The 21,329-nt window shown below is 34.9% G+C and overlaps 2 protein-coding genes across 5 annotated transcripts; one reads left to right on the top strand and one right to left on the bottom strand.

Annotated features, from left to right (window-relative positions):
- The first annotated feature begins 12,822 nt into the window (after positions 1-12,822).
- LOC118057456 (short-chain dehydrogenase TIC 32 B, chloroplastic) lies at positions 12,823-16,610 on the top strand. 2 transcript variants are annotated; one of them, XM_035070035.2, is made up of 9 exons: positions 12,902-13,040; positions 13,533-13,609; positions 14,111-14,342; positions 14,476-14,555; positions 15,268-15,421; positions 15,676-15,754; positions 15,845-15,935; positions 16,023-16,069; positions 16,177-16,610. In XM_035070035.2, the coding sequence occupies exons 3-9, from the start codon at positions 14,164-14,166 to the stop codon at positions 16,357-16,359; spliced, it is 813 nt and encodes a 270-aa protein (XP_034925926.1). In that variant the 5' UTR covers positions 12,902-13,040; positions 13,533-13,609; positions 14,111-14,163; the 3' UTR covers positions 16,360-16,610. The 2 variants fall into 2 exon arrangements, with proteins under 2 accessions (XP_034925925.1, XP_034925926.1); XM_035070034.2 differs by lacking the exon at positions 13,533-13,609 and having other exon boundaries at positions 12,823-13,040.
- Positions 15,732-21,061, bottom strand: LOC118057458 (kinetochore protein SPC25 homolog). 3 transcript variants are annotated; one of them, XM_035070038.2, is made up of 9 exons: positions 20,790-21,061; positions 20,570-20,635; positions 19,415-19,561; positions 18,689-18,802; positions 18,512-18,601; positions 18,234-18,356; positions 17,744-17,949; positions 17,238-17,283; positions 15,732-16,097 (listed from the first exon to the last, which is right to left on the bottom strand). In XM_035070038.2, the coding sequence occupies exons 1-8, from the start codon at positions 20,956-20,958 to the stop codon at positions 17,272-17,274; spliced, it is 927 nt and encodes a 308-aa protein (XP_034925929.1). In that variant the 5' UTR covers positions 20,959-21,061; the 3' UTR covers positions 15,732-16,097; positions 17,238-17,271. The 3 variants fall into 3 exon arrangements, with proteins under 3 accessions (XP_034925929.1, XP_034925928.1, XP_034925927.1); XM_035070037.2 differs by lacking the exon at positions 15,732-16,097 and adding an exon at positions 16,852-17,159; XM_035070036.2 differs by lacking the exon at positions 15,732-16,097 and having other exon boundaries at positions 16,852-17,283; positions 20,790-21,058.
- Between the last annotated feature and the right edge of the window lie 268 nt (positions 21,062-21,329).

Genomic DNA, 21,329 nt, shown 5'->3' with positions numbered 1-21,329 from the left:
CTTTGATAGAACAGGGACCAATCTGTACCGATCCTGTTCTTGTCCGTCCCTCTGTGATTTTCAAGATGAACATAACTTTTCACGCCCAACCGTGATTTCAGAGCTTGAAGAAAACAAACACATCAATTAATAATCATTCAAACCTTGCCAGTCAGCGTTGTTTGTTTGTTTAAGTCAATACTAGTAGTTCAATAAATTATTTGGCCAATAATATGCGGTCACAAGTTTAATTGTTTCACTTCATAGTTTCTTAGTGGTGACCACATTTGTTGTATACGCGCTTTGCCGGGGTTGGGTAGAATTTAACAACATAAAAAAAGAATGCTATGGAGACGAAATCCTGAGAAGAAGTTATTGTTATTGGTTCAATTGATAATTTAAATAAAATGATTAAAAAAAATACAACAATAAATAAATTAGTAAAAAAATAACAATTAAAAAAAGATGAAAAAAACTCTAACTGAGCTTATTCAGATTATCAAACAACTCAATGTTGAAAAAACAAAACTAAAAAAAAATTCAAAAACAAAACCAACAAAAAAACCTTAGTTAAATGGTGTTGCTACCCATTTTTAAAACCAAAAAATATATATATACAAGAGAATACACATGAAAAGAGACTAAAATATACCACTCAAGTTTGTTGGTGAAAGACCAAAATGTCAAGTAAAAGTTGATAGATCAAAATGTCCACGATTGTCAAAATTAGCAACCTCATTTGATTGACAAAAAGTGCCATTAGTGAAAATACTTTATTTGGATGTTTAAGGACTTAATTTGATTTTTGAAAGGTTTAATTAAATTTATCGAGGACTTAATCACAAAGAAAATCAACTTTTGAAGTCAATTTGGATGTTAATTAAAACAAATTAAAGTTTGGGTACTGAAATTGAACTTTGAAAAGTTTAATTAGTTAAATCAGGGGCTTAATTGCATAAAATTTGAAATCTGATGAGTAATTAGGGACTTAATTAAACAATTCATAAATCAAGGAACAACTTGCAAAAGGTACATGATTTTGGGGACTGAAATTGGTGAAATCAGGGGTCAAATCAAAGAAAATTAAAAGTTTGATGGTTATCTAATAGTCTAATTAAATAAATCAGAGACCAAGACTAATTTTGTCTTTTTATTAAGTTATATTACTAACAATCTTCTCGTTTCTTACGTTAAACTTCCTTTGGCTTCGGTCTTCTGCAATTGTCACTTTCGAATTGAATGACTAATTGTGTCAAAAGAGGAAATTAATGGGTGACTAATTGCTTGTCGGACTAATGGAGTGCCTGTTCAAACCATCTAGCTCCTTGTGCTTTCACACGTGTACAACGGAGCTTGAAATTCTATGCTCCTCTACAAGACAAGATCATGGACTGTATTGAATTTAGAAAAAAAGTACTTGTGGATGATTTGGGAGTGTTTGGAAATTTTGAAATATTTTTTTTATTTAAAATAATTTTTTTATATGTTTTTATATTATTTTGATATACTAATATTAAAAATAAATTTTTTAAAATAATTTTTTTTATATATTTTTAAATAAAAAGTACTTTTTATTTTACTGCAATCCAAGAAAAATATACAAAAAATTAATGATAGAAACCCAATGGAGACAATGATTAAGCAGCTTGAACTTAGAACATAGATCCCGGTGTTAGTTAAGCTATGGCTTTTGAACATGGTAATATTAGAAACAATCACTTGGCTTAGAAATACATCAAAGATAGATTTGTAAACTAATTTAACAGCTGTACGCATGCTAGGTTTGAATTGAAGCTAAAGCCTAAAGCAGTACCTCACCATAAAATCTTAAAAATCGCTTATCCAGGTTTTTCTCCAGTTTCAGGAAAAATAACTTGATTTTATCTTCCTTATTTCATGGAACTCTATCAACCTGATAGCATTACAGAGATTTTAGCTTGTCTTTGATCCACTGCTAACGTTATATTTTCTGTAGGAGTGATCAGTCCTTGTCGGATTAGAAAAATCCATGCTCCTGATGCCTAATGGATCAGAAAAGAAGAGTTCATGAATAAAATATCCACCATTTATGCTATAAGGTTGCATATTGCAATCTATATCAGGTGTGCTTCCTAAGAGCCCTAGATGTGATGCTTTGGTTTTCTCCCTAGAAAATCAGCTAGTATGAATCTAGTAACTACCCTTCATTCATCTCTAGCTACCTCAAATTTCAACCCGTTTAATCCAGAACCCTTAAATCCCCAAAATAACCCGTTATTAAAAACTTCATAAAAATACATGCCCCGATAGCATATTTCCCTCTAGACATGATTTAAGCATTTGTTAGTACCTGAATTGATGACGAATTGAGTTGTTAGATAGACAGTTAAGTGGCGCACCAATCTCTGGACGTAGGCAATAAAGCTGAATTTAACATTCCTTAACGAGTACAATTCAAAATAAACATATGATAGTATAAGTTTGTGAAGAATCCCTTGCAGGATTCATTAAATTCATCAGCTACAAAAACCATATTTTGTGGTTATTCATTCTCTTCCCAGAGCCACAATCTTGATTTTCCTTTTCAGTTCCAAGTGTCGAGATTGAAAATTGATTTGTTATGATCTGATTGACTTGATAGACTCAAAGGTAATTTATATATATAACCTGTAAAAATATAATTTGATTAGCAAAAAATTAACATTTAAAAAAATTATTAAAATAGCAATATATAGAATCGATTTAGGTAAACTTGAGTTTACTTGCTAAATTCAAGACCTGGATTATGAGAACATGATAATATCATATGAAGTAAATTAAAATAAATTATGAAGCTAAATTCTCAATTAACCCAATATTAAATAATAGAATTGAAAAAAATTAATTAAAAAATAACAAAAAAAATTAACCTGAGTTAACCTACCAACCCGTGACCTCGATTATAAAACCGAGATAACCTTATAGAAAGTAAATAAAAAAAATTGACCTGAGTCAATCCGGATTAATCTGTCAAACCTGCAACCAAGGTCATGGATTGTAATAACTCCATAAAAAACATATAAAAATAAATTGAAACTTAATTTTCAATAAACTCATTATTAAAGGTTGAAGAGGAAGAAAAAAACTCAATCTAAAAATAAAACATGATAATTAAAAAAAAACCGACCTAAGTTTACCTAGGTTAACTCGCAAAACAGTGACTAGAGTTATAAGATCAGGATAATCTCATATATATATATATATTATATAAAAAGCAAAGAAAAATAAATCATGAAACCTAATTCATAATTAAGTACCCACTACTAAATGATGAAATAAAAAAAATGTCAAGTAAAAAAAAACTCTCTTGTCATCTAGGTTTATCCCGCTAAACTCTCGATTCGATTTATGAGACCAAGATAACCTTAAATAAATCAAATCAAAATAAATCATGAATCATAATTCTCAATCAACACAATATTGAAGGATATAATAGAAAAAAATTTATCAATTAAAAAATACAACAAAAAAACTCAAGTCAACTAAATCAACTTGCCAAATGTATGATGCAAGCTATAAAACTTAGTTAACCATGTATAAAGCAAACCATAATAAATTATGAAATTTAATATTTAATAAACTGAATATTAAAATATAAAATTAAAAAAATAAAATAAATAGTATTTTATGAATTGATGTATAATAAAGGTACCATCTATTTTAGTTTATACTAAATAAAAAAATCGTACTACGCTGCAGGCCGGTTTAATTTTTTACCAAGATATAAAAAGATGATCATGCAATAGCAACGCTTTAAAATGAGTAAAAGAATCTAAGAATTTGGTAAATAAAAAAGGTTGCACGTGTTGAAAGAATAATAACAAAAAAATCTGAAACTGGTATGGACATTTTCTCCGCTAAGAGCAATCCACCCATTGCCATAATCAACCGAGGTGACTCTGAACTTGGAGTCGTCCCACTTAGCCAGTAAACCACCCGAACGCCCTACTGAGTCAATAGCAGCTCATTTGACATCTAAATGATTCCAGATTCAGTACACCATAGCATCAGTACAATTTTCCAATTTTGTTTTTAACAATAAGCAACAATCAATCTTGTGATGCAAATGAGACTTTGACAAAGCATTCCTTTTCCCCAAAGAACCCAAACCTCTAATATTCCAAGACAAAGAATTTATAAAAATTGAGGAAATAACGAATTGATCAAAGCAAAGGGGCAAGCTATTGAGCAGCTGGCCAATCCTCTTTCTCCCTTGTTATCTGAGTATTAATATCTCCCATGAACCTATTTAGGCTCGTTCCTCCACCAATATATAAAGCTCCCAGCATAGATCATAAGTCTAAGCTCCTCTGTTTGATCTGCATCTTCTATATTGTCTTCCACTCTGTTATTTGGTTCAAGAAACAATGAGCTGACCTCGTCATCTTCAACAGGAGCAGCTAATTTGATTTTTTCCCTTGCCCTTTTAGCTGACTTGAAGGCTGACTTCTTGTTTCTCTAAGCAGCCTTTTCTGATTTGCTTCCATTTCTTGGAGCTCATACGGGTCAGCTATGGGGGAAATAAAAGAAGCGAAGGATTGCTTATAGTTTCCAGCATATGGGCCACAGGGACATTCCAACGTTTCTGGTACATTATCCACCATATCAGCATGGGCCTCATCATTCTCTAATAGTGGTTCCCAAACATCCAGCTTGGCCATGGACTCTCCTGAAATAAAATTCAATTCCAAATCTTCTGATTTATCCAGCCCAGCTCTCCTTTTCATTTAGCAGATTTTGATTGCCCGATTAATATTTGAAAAGTTTTTAAAAAAAAATTAATTTTTTTTTTATTTTTTTCTTCACTTCAAATTCAAATTAATATTGTTTCGATGTTTTCAACCATTTTATTTTAATACATTTCCGAACAAAAATAATCATTACTATCCTATCAAATATATCAAAAAGATATTCTATGTATATATTCAAGTTCAACGAGTATATTACCCACTTGACAGTTCTTATGATCAAACTCAGGGTTCATCTGTATCCGAGGTACTGAAGAAAGTTTAAGGGATTGGACAGCAGGGTAAGATCAGGCCTAGTTTCCTTGATGAGGACATTGGCACAATAGTTACCTATAAAGAGTTTAACATATTCATATATTTGCTCTAAATTTGTGGTTCCAATAAGAACTTGAATCCCAGCATAGTAACCCAAACCAGATCTCAGCGAAGCGAAACCAAGAATCCTGCCTTGATGAGCTAAGGCAGGATTTTGAAAGATTATGAAATATTATATATTTTTAAATAATTTATTCTTTTGATGTGTAGATTGGGTGTTTTTGTTGTTGTGTGTGATCTCACACCTTATAATAAAAGGATCCACATTAATTGTCAAGAGACAACATGACTTGCCTTTTTAAAATTAAAATAGGTATGTCACTGTAGCAGCAACAATTAATTAGAGCAAAACAGAATAGAGAACACAGGAGAAAGGAAAAAAGAAAAGAAAAGAAGGCAACTGAACATTATGTCTTCATTCTTTGTTCTAGCTCGTTAATTGTTGAATCGAGCTGAGATTTTGATAATAGTTTCTAGACACGTTACTTTTTATTCTGAACGGTGGGATCAAAGACTGGTGGTGTATAAGCTAGTCGTTTTGTCAAAAACCAGAGCTGTCAGTATTGTGAATTTTTTTAAAATATTTCTCCCTTAATCTTGTTGTATTCCAAGAATAGAGTGTTTTTGATAATATGCATATTGTAGCCCTTAGTTAAATCTGATGAAGAATAATTGTGAATCCATTATTTTTTAATAGTAGAAGTTTTTAGGTGGACTATGATCCTATGATTTTTCTCGCATCGGGTTTTTCACGTAAAAATCTTGATATTAAAATAGATTTAATACATTCTCATTGTTCCGGGCTATATTAGTAGGACTCCAAGAATGATAACCCATGCAAACCTATCGTCTGCTTTATCCTCTCTAACCAAGGGTTTAATGTCTCTGAAAATAGATTTCCATGGCGTGATTCATGCTTGTATCCCTTTCTGCATGATGTCGTGGCTGTTGAAAGTGATGATTGCTTTCGTGGCGCCCAAGAAACGAAAACCAACCACGCCTTCCATTGATGTTAAGATAAATTGCCCAGTGTTTGCGTAGTCCACCCCTTCATTAGTTGTTCCAATAAGACTGCGAACCAGCCAATTTCTGTCGTGTGATGATGGCGCATAAGTCACTGATATAATTTTGTGAGAGTCATCAGAAGGGTTTGCGTTTGACAGCACAGCCGCAAAGGAACGCTCGTCTCTGTAAGCTGGATTTGGGGGCTTAGAAACAACAGTTTTAGCAGCTGTGTGCATAGCTCTTGTTTATGCTGGGAGTATTTTGGTGGGTTCACCATCTGTTTGACGCTATTTATTTTTTTTAACTTGTTTCTTGTAATGTTGATGGAATCTTCTTTGCCATCTTTTCCATCTTATCTTCATTGATTGGAAGATCAATAATCTTCTTAAGAGGAAATCGATTTCGAATCAATGGCTTAATTCAATTCGTACAATGCATCATATTTGATTATTTTGGGCTATTAGCGTAGAAAAATTAAAATTTTGACTTCATTAGTAAAATAGCAGAGTTTGTACTTGTAGTCTAAAATGCAATATATAAAAAATCACAATTAAAAAATACAACAATAAATAAATGTTGCATTTACAAAACTTGATTTCTTTTTATGTTGTGTTTTGGTTGGTATGCATTACTTGTTTCACGAGATTTTTCTTTTAAGTTTGATTCAATGTTTTAAATACTCTATTATTACCATGTTTTAATTAAGTTTGGATTTTGACAATATAATGAATATTATGATTTTTTTTATTTTAATTACTAATTAGAAGTTTTGAATTATCATTTAATAATATAATATTTTGAAAGATTATGAAATATTGAGTATTTTTAAATAACTTGTTCTTTTGATATGTTCGTTCTGTGATTTAGTATAGATAAGATGTCCTTGCTATTGTGTGTGGTCACCTACCATTTAATAAAGTGATCCATATTAATTGTCAGGAGACAACATGGCTGGACTCTTTAAAATTAAAATAGGTGTGCTGCTGTAATGGCAGCAATTAATTAAAGCAAAACAGAATAGAGAACACGGGAGAAAAAAAAAGAAAAGGAGGAAGCTGAATGTTATATCTTTATTCTTTGTTTTCTAGCTTATTAACCGTTAAATCGGGTTAAGATTTTGACAGCAATTTCTAGACATATTACTTTTTATTCAGAATGGTTGGATCGAAGATTGGTAGTGTATAAGCTAGTTGTTTTGTTAAAAACCGGGGCTGTCAGTATTGTGAGTTTTTCTCAAATATTTGTCCTTTAATCTTGTTGTATTTCAAGACTAGATTGTTCTTGATGATATGCATGCTATAACCCTTAGTTCAATCTAAGGAAGAACAATTGTGAACCCATTATTTATTGATAGTGGAAGTTTTTAGGTAGACTACGGTTTCGTGATTTTTTTCACATTAGGTTTTTCACGTAAAAATCCTAGTATTGATTTGTGTTATTATTTAATACTAATTTTGATTGAATAAAAAGAGAAAAGAATTGAAACTTGTGAATTGTGATTTGGCAAAACTTGGTTTCCTGGTTTTCCCAAGTCCCAACACTTACAACACCGTTCTTACATTGCCGGTCGTGAATCAGAATTCAGGTCGTGGCAAATTCTATTAGCAATTTGACACATTAGAAATTGCAAACATAATTGCTCATGAAACTTTCGTAGTAATTTTCAATTTAAAAAAAAAAATGCAATGAGCTTCCTTTGATCATATATGATTATGCAAAACAGAAACAAATAAAATGATTCCAGACTACTCAGCAAAATGACATAAACAAAGTGTCCTGCAATTTCAATGGGGGAACACAACTCGGTGGGTCTTAACAGTAGCTTTTCATATCTTGCAAGGGCAGAGATCGCCTTTCTTTCTCTTTCCTTGCAATTCGGCTCCTATAAACAAAGTGTCCTGCAACTTTGCTGCTATCTTGTCCGCAAGATCTTTTCAATGAAAGCATGCCTGAAAAACCAATGGGCTGTGAATACAAAAACATAGAATCTTGTGGATAAAAGGAGTAAAGGGCAAACAAGCATTTCGACACACACACAAAGCTAATAATTGGATTTACAACAAAAAATAAGCACGCATGCAACTTTTTTTATTTTCTCTTACAGGCAATTCAGATCTTATCCAAAAAAAAAAACGTTTCAAATTTATTTTATAGCATCGGTGCATTCGAAAGTCTCAATCAGCTACTTTGAAAGGAAGAGACAGGCTTCTAATTGACAGCAACAATTTGATCCACTTTCTTTTGGAAAGGTTTTGAAGTTTGAACCAAGTAAACCAACAAACCAAAGCTTTGATTATTATGGATTATGGTACACAAAATGCAAATTTCAAATGTTTCCTGACTATGATACTATTTTCTTGTTGATATTGACAAGGCTATGTTCATGGTTGAGAGCGATCTACTCGGATTTCTCTCACTCTGCATCAGATTTATGGCTATCATATATAAGGTCTTGTGCATTGGACGAATGGGAAAAGCAATCGAGCTCCATTGTTATATATGGAACCCCCCTGACGATCAAACACTGAAATGGAATGTTGATGGTTCTTCTAAGAGAAAACCAGGGCCTGCAGGTATTGGTGGTGTGTTAAGGGATCATCTAGGGATTGTTAAGAGGTATCTTCTCTTGTTCAGTGGGTAACAAGGACTCGAATGAAGATGAGCTACTAGCAATGGTCAAAGCAATGGAACTGTCTTCATCAAACAAGGATTTTGTGGGGCTCGATTACTTGGTAGAATCAGACTCTGCTTCTGTGGTGAGTTGGTTGAACAATCCCCTCTCCAGACCTTGGAAGTTTCATAAGTTTGTTGCTCTGGTTTCCAGGTCTTCTTCAGGTCTGGGCAATGTCTCCTTCTCCCACACCCTCCGGGAAGCTAACTCCGTGGCTGGCCTTGGAAGTTTCTGCTCATTAATATTGTTGCAGGTTGTATTGCTTCTATGGCTGTTGGTGCTCTGGCTATGTAAGCTACCTTTTGGACTCTCAGCGTCCTTTGGCCACTATGCATTGCTTATCAAAAAACATAATCAAAACGGATTTTAACAATGGATCATGCTAATAGTCCTCAGTATCATTGGCATTGCTTGACATTGTTGTTTTTTAATTAATCGAATGTCAACTCCTGATTTAACAATGGATCATGCTCATAATCTAGTGTTTCTTTTGTCTCAAACACGATAATTCAGTGTTTCTTCTGATAATTTCTTTGTAAATGAAAGTTGTGAAGCCCCGAAATCCAAATGTCAAAAAAGTACGCATGCAGTTAGATTTAGGACAGGAAAGGACCATTCTAGACTTGGAGCATATAGAAGGCCGAGACGTTCTTTTAAAAGGAAGAGACTTCTGATCAATCAAGTATAATTAATTTTGTCATCTGGTCATATCTCAAGATCGATTAAGATCCAAATGTGAAACTTTGGAGCAAATAATTCATCATTTCAGCTTTGAAAACTATGATTTAAAGCTCTATATTCAACCACGAAGACTATGCTCAGCCCATATATTGTCATCCACTCACCTAGAATGGCAAACACATTATACTGTCTGAATAAATTTTTTTGCTTATATTCCTTTTCCGTCACATGGATTTCTCTTAACTAGTTCAAATATTTAATCATCACTTAATTAAGAAGGATTTTTTTAGAGATTAATATACATAGACACACACGCACATATGCGTGCGTATTCTTAGTCAAATCTCGATTTCCAATTCAATATTCGTATTTTTTTTCCAACTTTGATATAAAATTTGGCAAGCCCCTCGTGTCTTTTAGGTTAGATATAGTTACCAAGATGAAGACAAACAACCTTTTCTGCAAATCTTCTCACACAAGGAACTAAAGCAAGCAAGAACAAGACGATCTATTGTTATTTAGTACTTGGCATCGATCATCATGTCAATAATATATGGCTAGCTAATCCAGTAATCTATGTTTTAGGTATAACAAAAGGCAAACACTAGATGTGGCCATGTCCCACTCGCTCCCGTGATTGGCTCCATCTTAAGGCTTATGGCGCACCTCCATGGGGCCATATGTCATCCCATGATTGGCTCCATCTTAAGGCTCATGGCGCGCCTCCATGGGGCCATATGGCATCCCATGATTGGCTTATGGCACATACGTGTGGCTAGCACTCATAGGAAATGATACATGATTTTCTTTCAAGTAAACTTGATCTACATGGATGACAAAAGGTAGGTTGGCAAAGTGATGTGAGAGATTCTTAGGGTTTGTCGGCAATGGTTTATGCTTAATTTGCATTGTTGAGGTGCATCAATTCAGGTAGGAAACTTTTGTACATGGAGGCAACGATTGGTCCCTTGTAAATTCTTTAATTTGGGGGAGATTTTCTTGCAATATTGTTAATTTTAGCCCTAGATAACTTGTGGTATATAGTAGATACAACGTTCTTTCTTCTTTTAATTTAATATTAGTGCTTGGCAGAGAATTAAAAACTAAAAAGGTGTTCTTGGGATCATATATATCGATAGAAAAGAAATGGGAGATCTTTGGTTAGGTGGCTAATGGACTTGCTTGGGTTCTCAAATGGCGATTCGGTGGAGTTGTTGGAGATTTGATAGCGTTCATCAAGACTAAAACTATTTTTCAACTGAGAAAAGCAGATACGATAAGAAGGCGGTGGGTTGAGAATTTGGTCCGGTTGTTTGATTCAATTTTTCAATGAGAATGTTTTCTCGGATATTCTCACTTTTTATTTAATTTATTTTTGCTCAGTTGACTTCTCCTTCCCTCCATAAGTGTTATTAAATGCTCGGATCTTATGCCAAGACACTTTATTTGGAAGTATACGGAGACGGGTTTTTTTTTTTTTGCTGTAAAGGAGAGTTTCGAATTTAAATTTCTTTTAGGAGAGGATATAAACCTCCTCTGCGTGCCTCTGAACAATGATATCCATCACCAAACTCCCCTTTTGTCTCGTGAATTTGATGTAGGATTAATTTTGAAGTTACTAGAAAAGGAATTCAAGTCTTATTCATCCATGGGACACTTCACTCTTAATATATAGGAGCGAGCAAAACTTCAAGAAAAGAAAGGGAAAAAAGAGGTTGTTTAAATGCATAATCTTTGCCCTAGATTTTTGGCACAAGAAGCTACCCTCTTTAGCTTTTGAATAATGGGAAATTCCCTTTTGTTTCCAACAAGCATTTATGGCTAGTAAAAGGGCCTTCCAATCAAACCTTTATTACTTTACACTTTTTGTGAGCATGCCATGAATGAGAGAATGAACCCGAAGGGAGGCAAGATCACATGTGAAACTACAACAGAAGTGCTTCACTATGTTGTTGCAATTTGATGAGAGGTGTAAGCAGCTTGGGGAACCGCTGGGTCCCCAGTGCATAGCAAGTTCACAACTCCATTGTTGAGGAGTCAACCTCAATGCTCTCTTTTAGTCCATCAATCCTCCAACAACGGCTATCATTCTCTCTGAGTGATGGATTGAAAAAATTGGCCGTGGAGACCAAAAGGAAAAGTGAATGACACGGCCTTGCACAGGAAAAAGCAGTCTTGTCTGAAATCCTTGGCCCTTTTCTCACGAGATAAAACCCAATATATTTCTCAATATTGCATGCAATTATCACTCGGTTTTCATTTTCCAGGATCACACGTGTGAATACTACATGCACATCGATTTTGTTGGGTAAGTAATTATACAAGTTTGAATTGATTTGAAAGTAAAATGATGGAATGCGCGGTAGCACAGCCTATCTCTCCATGGAATATTTGCCATTTGATCTCTCAGTGAATGAATTTTATACAAGTAGCAGTCACTGCTGCTAGAACGATCGGTGGCCGGTCCCAGCAGCGTCTCTCTCACTAGGTGGCGGGTCGATTTGCTGCTTTCGGAAAGCAAGTAGCTTAAGGGAAGGAAGAGAAATCTGAATTCTATGGAAGCAGAACAAATTCTGAATCCTACGTTCCAGGTTTTTTTAGACCTTCATGACTAATTAATCATTGGTAAAATGTAACGAGAGAGGGGGGGGGAATCATTTGCAAGAAACCTAGATGAAACGCAACTTTTTTAATCCAATATGTACTTGGAACTGTGCCTTCATAAATCTTTCACAATGTTTACCATCATTAATTTTTTTTGACTGTCAATTTTCCTTGCATCAAGCAACATGTCTTGTCCCTTGATATGGGAATTAAGGTACGCTAATGTCTGATCAAGACATGATTAATTTCTTAACAAAAAAGTCATGTATGATAGACTAATTGTGAGCTGTGTCAGATCCAACCAACAAAATTAAAGCAAGCGAAACGTACAGTACTCCAAAACTATTCACAAGGAAGTCAATTTTCACCAGTTTGAGTGAATTTTCATGCTCTGATGTAACAAATGTCCTCATAAATTGACATTAGAAATCCTGTAGGGAAATAATAGATAGCGGAAGCACCCAGCGGCAAGGAAAGACAGTAGTGAGAACGGAAATAACAATAACAAGACACATGATAATGGTACATTTCGACAAGCACAATGCTTCTCCATTAATTATGAGGAAGAAGAAAGGGACAAAATAATGGTACTGCAACCACAAAGCTTAAAACATCTCCTACCCCATTGACCATCCTTTGTAGCCTGTCTCAACCAATTATTTCAATGATGTAGTGCAGTAGAGTTCTGCCATTGTGACACTTGTCAGGTGTTGCTTGGACATGACCACCAGCTTGAAATAATCCTTTGATCACCAGAAAATCCCTTCTTCTTGCATATCTTTAGCAAGAGTCGTCTTTCTATATATATATATAGAGAGAGAGAGAGAGTTGTGTGGTCTCTAGGCTAAACTGCTTCTCTTGCTCTCCAAGATTCAAAGGCACCAGCCCCATGAAGGAAACATGGAGATATCTAGCGGGCATTGCAGGCCCAAGTGGTTATGGCTCAAATTCAACTGCTGAGCAAGTTATTCAAGATTCTGCTTGCTTTGTCCCTCCCCGTTTAACTGCCATCATCACTGGTTAGTTTCCGGGTTTTATCTTTAAGCACCAAGATATATACACAAGTTTAGTAATTTATTTTGATATGGGGAATTATATTTCATCTCTTCACCACCTTTTTCCTGAATAAACATGGATGAAAAAGGTTTGTTCCCTTTTACTTTTCATTTTCTTGGAGGAGTTTTAGCCTTTGAGATTGTGAGATTTCCTCCTCCTTCATCTTCCTTCGCTGCCCTTTCCCTTCTTCCCCAAGACATTATCAACTTCTTTGCTTCCTTTTTCTCCTTTTTTTTTCCTATTTCAGAGTGCAGTGAGTTACAAGGGTTAATTTTACCTTCAATTCTTTTCTCTCACGTTCTCTACTTCCAAATTAAGATTTGACCAAATGGTTCATCACTCCATGTCTCGCGCCATCAGCTATCGTTTTCTTTTCCTTCAACATATTGATCTCTTCCATATTTTCCTATAGTTTCTGGCAATGGTTTTCATATCCCTTTTTGTGTGTGCTGCAGAAAATGAGTAGTCGATCTGAAGTTAAGAGCGTATAGTTTTTGTATTATCCTCCCAACAATCAGTATATTCTACAAAGGTTATTTAACTAGTGGCCCTTTCTGGCTATTGCGAGATAGGGTTTTGTCTCTTTTGAGTGATTTTTATCTATATATTCTCTGATTGGTTCATACTTGTTCACTTCTTTCTCAGCCATGAATCATGCCCTTGTTTTATATACTTTCATCGATCTTCACCTGCTTTTTTCTATTAAACTGTTCTTCCTTCGATCTTATTCAAAAAGCATATCCATGAATCCCCATGCATTTATTATTTATTCTCAACTTGCACAAGTTATATATATATGTGATAATATATAGAAGAATGTTGTGAATCTTGTGATACATTTTTTTATTACACAAATAAATTTTAAAATACCCTAGTAAATAGCACTATATTAAGATTAAAAACATTCTTCTATATATTATTCCTGCTCTAATTAATTATCTGTAATGTTTTGACTTTACCAAGTATTTTTGAATTTATACCACTCGTTTGCTGAGTATTTTTTTTGTTTTTTTTTTTTTTTTTTTCATTAAAGGGGCTACATCAGGTATTGGAGTGGAAACAGCAAGAGCACTAGCTAAAAAGGGTATGAGAATAGTGATTCCTGCAAGGGACTTGAAAAAGGCAGCTGGAGTAAAGGAAGTGATACAAAAAGAGAGTCCAAATGCAGAGATAATAATATTTGAGACTGATATGAGCTCGTTTGTTTCTGTAAAGAGATTTTGTTCTGGTTTTCTTGCTCTTGGACTACCCCTTAACATCCTCATGTGAGTGTGTGTGTGTGTGTGTGTGAATTAAATATTCTTTCTCTTTTGTTTTTGTGACCAGCAGTATTTTCATGAACACGTACGAAATCTTGGAAAATAGTTGCTAAGAGTATGATGATCACTTTAATTGCAGAAATAATGCTGGCATATACTCTCAGAAATTGGAGTTCTCTGAAGACAAAATCGAAATGACATTTGCTACGAATTACTTGGGTAAACACTGAATCTCTTAATTACTGGTTCTTCTTCTTCTTTCCATAATTATGATATTGCAGGTATCTTTCTTTTTAAAAACAAAAAAAAACATATCCAAACTTATCTGACTATCTCAAGTGTTGTGGGGAAAATCATGAGAATCAAAAATAAAAATGGGGAAAATCATGATTACTTTGAAATAATGAAAAAGCAGAAAAGACACGGCTAACTATTATGCTTAACTTTATGGTTATGATAATACCTCCTTGTTAGGCCACTAAATAATAAAATAATAGTAATTAATAACCAAAAAAAAAGTAAAAGTGGTTTGTCAACCTTGATTGCAGGTCTAATTAGTGTTATCAAGATGTTTAGAGGCATGGTGGGATTAGTCATTACATGAAGATGTAGACAATGGGCCTTCCTCTCTATAGGCCCTAACAGTCTTCGAGAACTGTGGTGGTATTTTTTATTTGGGGCCCCATTTCTACACTCATAGCTAGTTGTTAGAGTCAAGAATCAAGATTGTTAATTAGAAGGGATTTCATCTTGATTAGCATACTAACGGATTTGAGATTATCAATAATAGAAAACAAAAAAGAAATTATGAAGTTCTAAGATGATGATTTGGGGCCCTAAAACATCAAAAAGATGTAGCAAGGTGGTGGAAAAATCAAGTTTTTACTACCATTTTTACCGACCGACCGACCGATCTTGAGACCTTTTGCAGGGCATTATTTGATGACAGAGCTGCTGTTAGAGAAAATGATAGAAACAGCAGAGCAGACAGGCATCCAAGGAAGAATAATAAATCTCTCGTCTGTAATTCACAGCTGGGTGAAGAGGGATGCCTTTTGCCTCCAGAAAATGCTAAGCCCGAAGAAGTAAGATCCCTCTCCTTCCCTTAATTTCAGTAACATGAAGAAAATGCTAAAATCACATCCTCCCAAATGATACGTGATTAGACTAAAAGAGATACTAATGATAACATAACAACCACCAAGAATCTAATCAGCATCGATTAAACAGTCATTAGCAAGTTGTAGGAAAATCCCAAATGGAGTAATCATGATTATGAAGGGAATTATTGCTATGTATGAAAAAATCAAGGTTGAGATTTGGTTCTCTCATTTTGCAGCTATGATGGGACACGTGCATATTCTCAATCCAAATTGGCTAATATATTGCACGTCAAGGAAATAGCCAGACAGCTCAGGGTAAAATGCCACCCATGATCAGCCCCTTTACTTCTTCTCTCTTCCCTTTTAGACACCAAAGCTCAAGGTAAATTTTGATTTTTTTGGCAGGCAAGGAATGCAAGAGTAACTATCAACGCGGTACATCCAGGCATTGTGAAGACTGGAATATTGAGAGCTAGTTATAAGGGCTTTCTCACAGGTAGCTTCATTTATCTTCCTCCCAGAATATTTTCATGGAAGAAAAGGAAAAACAATCTAATATAAGTAATAAAAATCTTATCTGCAGATTCCCTTTACTTCATTGCGTCCAAGTTACTAAAATCAACATCTCAGGTTTGTCAACGCTCCCTTGTCATTTCCCCTGTCAAAAAGATTCATGTAGATACAGACAGGCACAGAGACTTCAAGTTAGTGAGCGAGTGTGCTTTTATGATATGCAGGGTGCATCAACCACATGTTATGTTGCTTTGAGTCAGCAAATAGAAGGTGTGAGTGGCAAATACTTCGCAGACTGTAATGAAAGTAAATGTTCAACTCTGGCAAATGATGAATCTGAAGCACAGAAACTGTGGATGCAAACCCATGCACTGATGCAGAGATATCTGTATCTACCAGCAGCATAGCATGCTCTTCCTAGTGATGAGAGTACATATTTAGGAGTCATGTATATTTACAAGTTATAAATTCTATCGGGTGTACATATACTTAAGAAAGGGATTTTATAAGAGTAGGAGCTAATAAAAAAAGAGTAAAGGATAATTCAAAGTTGACAAATTTAAATAACGAGATAGTGATGGCACATCATTGTATAATAGAGGAGAGGATATGAGATTTAGTTCAAATTATGACATTAATAAAAGGGATTATTTCCTTCGCATAAGTTTACAAGTGAGCTATTTTGTTCTTATTACCTTGAGCAAAAAAAAAATCTCAATGGAGGGGCAAGAGATGACTTGAACGGGCAAGCCAGATGGGGAGAAAAGCCTCTAACCGGCTGGATTGCCCTCCTCTCGTATATGAGACTTTGTGTCTAGGGAAGGGGAAGGAGAGCAAGGGATCAATCATAAGATCATAGCTATGAAAACCAGTTCAGGAAAAGCATAAAATGCGAAAACTTATGAATACTGAGTTTGTAGAGAACATCAGCGCATCACATTGAATTAAATGATATCTAAACACAGTGTGCTTCTAATAGGTCGAAATCCATAGATTAGACATCAACAAAAGGGACAATCATGTTTGGCCCTTTACATCGGTCATCGAGTAAGATCACAAGTACAACATAATACACTAAAGCAGCTAAATTGGGCTCCTTGTTGAGGTCATCGTGTCAGATGAGTAGTAATCGTTCTGTTGGAGAGTCTTCATTCCCTTTCAGTTAATTTTCCACTAATGTGATAAATTGGCCTGATTCACATATCGACTATCGAGCAAGAAAGCAACCTAGTCACAAACAATGACTAGCTTCACACAAGCAAGTTAAAAGGGCACGCAATCATACCAAACTAAAGGTGACAAAAACTGCCTCCATTTCTTCATTTCTTACCCTGACATAAATTTCAGATCAAGAAAATCCACATCAGTGGAAGTTGTATAGCACAAATATCAAAGAACTAAAAGGGGAATTGTAATAAATACATAATGAGCAAGAATGCTTTTATTTGAGAATGAAAAGGAGAGAGAAAGGCTTCACAAGAGCATGATAAGAATGTTGGAGAACAACCATGACACAGTTGCCACACAGAACCTATAGGCCTTGCTTGGTAATCTCAGAATGCAGAAAGTTCAAGGAATGATAGTGCCAAACTCGACATGCTAGGAGGAATAATGGCTACATCATGTTGTCTACATATTTCAAATTCAATTTATAGCCTTTTTTTTTTTTCAATTATCATCCACCACTAATTGCCTAGAGTTAAATTGCAAGAAAAAAACAAGCATTATCCAGTTGGTATTTGGAGGTGGTAAAAAAACATTGAACTTCCTATGCAATCAAAATCAAGTTACCTTAAAGCGTGGGGACCGGCGAACAGATACAGGAGACATGATTGCCTGTCTCCCTCCTCTTACATGCCTACTTCTCTTGGAATTTCTTTTGAGTTCATCTGAAGTTTGGCTTGTCATTGATGGAGATTCACTTACGTCACTAAAAACTGGAGCAGACACAGATATTGCAGTCTCTTGATGAAGAGTTGTGGACTGAGGCAAGAATCCTAATGCATTAAGGTTGAACATACAATAGTTTAGTTTAGGGGTACTGAAATTGCTCGTAAACAGCCGAGCTGAAAGCCTATTCATCAAACTTCTCCACATTTTAGTGGTTGTCCCAGAAGAGCAACTAGCATGTCACATTCAAGTCATGTCTGGAACCAACATTTATGTTTGCCGAAATAATGAACCATTCCATGGAAAATAATGCACAATAGAGAAAGCAAGTGCCCATTATCCAGAAAGTATCCCAAGCACACAGGTTAAAGGAACACAAGTAAAACTCTACCAAGTGGTGCCGCTTCTTGAAACTTCTCTCTCAATTTTCTGACAAATTTGAACAAGCCATTGGTTTTATTCAACTCATGGATCAACTGTTTGGTGTCATTCAATTGTGGATCACAAGCCAACACTGCAAATTAGGCAGAAAAAACTTTAAATATAATAACAATATATTCAAACAACAGATGATGAAAAGTTTAGCCCATATCAGAAATGGAATGGACAAAGACTCAGTTGAGTTGAGGTTTGAAATTAATTTAAAATCCAAATGCATCCATTACTTACATGTGTACATATCATTTTCATAGCGAATGGTGAAAGAGTACTCCTCGTATGGATTTTTCAAATTGATGTTGTTGAATGTGAATTTTACCCCTAAACATATCAAGAATTTGTAAGTACGGAATTTACATAAAGGAATAAAAGAGAATGATTATTCAAAAATGCAATTGCATAGATTACCCCTGCCACCTTCAATTTTGAAGCCAAGAACCATATTGTACCATAACATTGCCTCTTGAATTTCCCTTTTATGGTCGATGTCTTGGTGTTCTGTTTCTTTGGATGTTGCCAAAGCTGTAAACAATGCCAAAGCGAAAAGGGCAGAGAGCACAGAACAATAAGCAAAACTAAAATATGGTTTCGAAGGCAACTGACAAAGAAACAAACATAAGAAATATCACAGCATACTAGAATTGAGGGTGTACAAACTCAAAATTCATCAACAATATGAATTCAGACTTGGTGATTCCTCTTCCAATCAAAGATGAGCCATGGTTATGTAGTCAGTCCAGGTATTGCATTCAAACTAACCACCAATAGTTGAATTGTACAGTTCAGATCCCATCCTAATGGTTGTTTGCATAAGTTCCCATAGTGCCCTAACATGTCAGGAAAATGTGAAAACACATCCTACAAATCTCAACCTTTCCAACCTTCGTTTCCAACTCAATCATAACCAAGATCTAACCCTAGTCATGTTTAGAACCACGATATAACCATCAATTTCACAGGCATAACCCAAACTGACAGAAATCTCATCTTAATCAAGTTAGTTAATGAAACAATATTTTAAGGAAAATGCACTATTCAATTTTTCACGAGAGTAAGTATGGCAATGGAGTAAAGGATATGAACAATTAACAATCGAACAATTAACAATTAGCTAATAACAGGAAAAAATATTACCTAGAGATTGCTGGGACATGATTGCTGCATGCTCATCCCTCCTGGCCCTTTGAACTTGAACACTCTTTTGAAGTTTTTGTATTCTAGCTCTTGTAGCAGATATTGAGTCCCTTGTTACCAGCTGCTTGGCCTCTTTCTGAGTCTTAACTATACGAGAACACAAATTAAAAAATAATGAACAAATAAATCTGAAAGCTAATGGAAATCAGTTTTAAAGCATTTTATCACACGAAACATAAATAAAAATTGTAGCAGAGAGTGGATTTGTTTAGAGAAGAAAGACACACATTTTCCCTTATCAATCTTTACTCACTTCCAGCATTCTTATTAAGACACCAAAAAGTCTCAATTCAAATACAAGTCTCTGCTGCTCTTTTGTATCAGACCAATTTTGGAAGCTATAACATTTCTTTACTCTCCGAAATAGCATATCTTTGTCTCTCCTAAACATTCTGTGCCACTAGTTGATCATTTATTTAGTTAAGGGTTTCCAAAATAGCGTGGCAATCCATCAACTCAAGCATACAAATGGTAAATAAAACAAAACATCATAATTGATGATTGGTGAAAGTTAAACTCCACCTTCACATTTGGAACCGGGAGGAAATTATTTCTTTGAAATTTTAAGCGTGTAGAAGCAAATAAAAATTAATAGAAACAAAATGCAAATCCTGGTTAAGATTTACTCAAAAACATTAATTCTCAACAAGCAAATCAATATGTTCTGTCTTCCATTACAGATTAATGCTAAAACCAATCAAATTAACTAGAAAAACACATTAGCTGTAATTGCAAGCAAACAATACAGCCCTTCCAAAACCTAAAGTTTCAATCAAAAATGGTAATGACGATCGCTCGTTATAAGGCAATCAATATTAGATTGTTTAGTTACGAACTTAAAATCATAGTAGCATTTACCAGTGTTCAGTCAGTGAATCACTTGCAATATGCACATTCGCCATCAATTAATTAATTACTACTCGCATTTTAAATGCCCGAAACACCTGAATTCAGATTTCACATCCAAATTATGAACCAGCCACTTCAAAGGATCTAATAAATTAAAGGATTTTACAACACAAAAAAATTGCCAGCATAAATTCACTGAGGGTTTTCACCTCCAAATATAGGTAAGAAGAAAACAGAGAGAGAAACCTGCCAGAACTTTAACAAATTCGCCATCAGCTTCTTTCAAGCTAGATTTCAAACTCCCTAATTTCCCTGCAAACAAAACAAAAATCACACAATTTCCAAAGCACTAACCGTTCTAATTTTATCCACAAATAGAATAGTTAACTTCCCAAACTACCTACACTACAAACCCTAGCTTCTATTTAAACAAGTTGGAGTAAAGTGAGAATGCAAGCCTTCTGACCTTGATTCTGCACAGTTTCTTCTGCTCTGGCCTTGACTGAATCCATAGAGTTGGAAAACGACGCCGTGAAGGAGTCCATTTTCTGCAGTTGGATTTGAGCATCTCTGTCGCAAATCAATCGCAGGGACTCCATTTTTGCTCGTACAGTTTCCGTCCCTTTCCATTCCATTTTCTTTGCGCTATGCGAGAGGGGGAGGGGGAGAGAGAGTGTGTGTTTTAATTTAAATTTTGCTTTTACCGAACACTTTTGAATTAAATGAAATAGGCGGCCCAATTTGATTCTGCAAATCACACTGTCGTTTTCCTTCTTTTTTTTTTTTTTTTTTTCTTTTATCTTTTTGCGTTTACTTAAATGTAGGCCGGGAACGGGTGTTTTTGTGTTATGGGCTACGGACTTTTCTGGGAACCGATACTGGACTGCCTGAGGCTATTCTACTGGTTCAATCCTCATTGCCGGCCGTCGTCAACATGCCTTCAAGGGTTTGTAATCTATTTTGTTTTGGGCAAATTAGGGGCTGGAGCTTACACTCTACGAGGTGG

The sequence above is a fragment of the Populus alba genome, chromosome 15 (assembly GCF_005239225.2).
Source record: "Populus alba chromosome 15, ASM523922v2, whole genome shotgun sequence".
Classification (NCBI taxonomy): Eukaryota; Viridiplantae; Streptophyta; class Magnoliopsida; order Malpighiales; family Salicaceae; genus Populus; species Populus alba.
The sequence above is the reverse complement of the archived record's forward strand: the minus strand, read 5'-3'. Positions and strand labels throughout refer to the sequence as shown.

Bases quoted from the DNA above. Each gene is read 5' to 3' on its own strand.
- LOC118057456 (XM_035070034.2), top strand. From the start codon at position 12,911: ATGAAGGAAACATGGAGATATCTAGCGGGCATTGCAGGCCCAAGTGGT. The intron at 13,041-14,110 runs GTTAGTTTCCGG...TTTTCATTAAAG, and splicing joins TTTAACTGCCATCATCACTG to GGGCTACATCAGGTATTGGA. The intron at 15,755-15,844 runs GTAAAATGCCAC...TTTTTTTGGCAG, and splicing joins AAATAGCCAGACAGCTCAGG to GCAAGGAATGCAAGAGTAAC.
- LOC118057458 (XM_035070038.2), bottom strand. From the start codon at position 20,958: ATGGAATGGAAAGGGACGGAAACTGTACGAGCAAAAATGGAGTCCCTG. The intron at 20,636-20,789 runs GTCAGAAGGCTT...TTTTGTTTGCAG, and splicing joins AGAAACTGTGCAGAATCAAG to GGAAATTAGGGAGTTTGAAA. The intron at 17,950-18,233 runs GTAGAGTTTTAC...TTAATGCATTAG, and splicing joins TCAAGAAGCGGCACCACTTG to GATTCTTGCCTCAGTCCACA.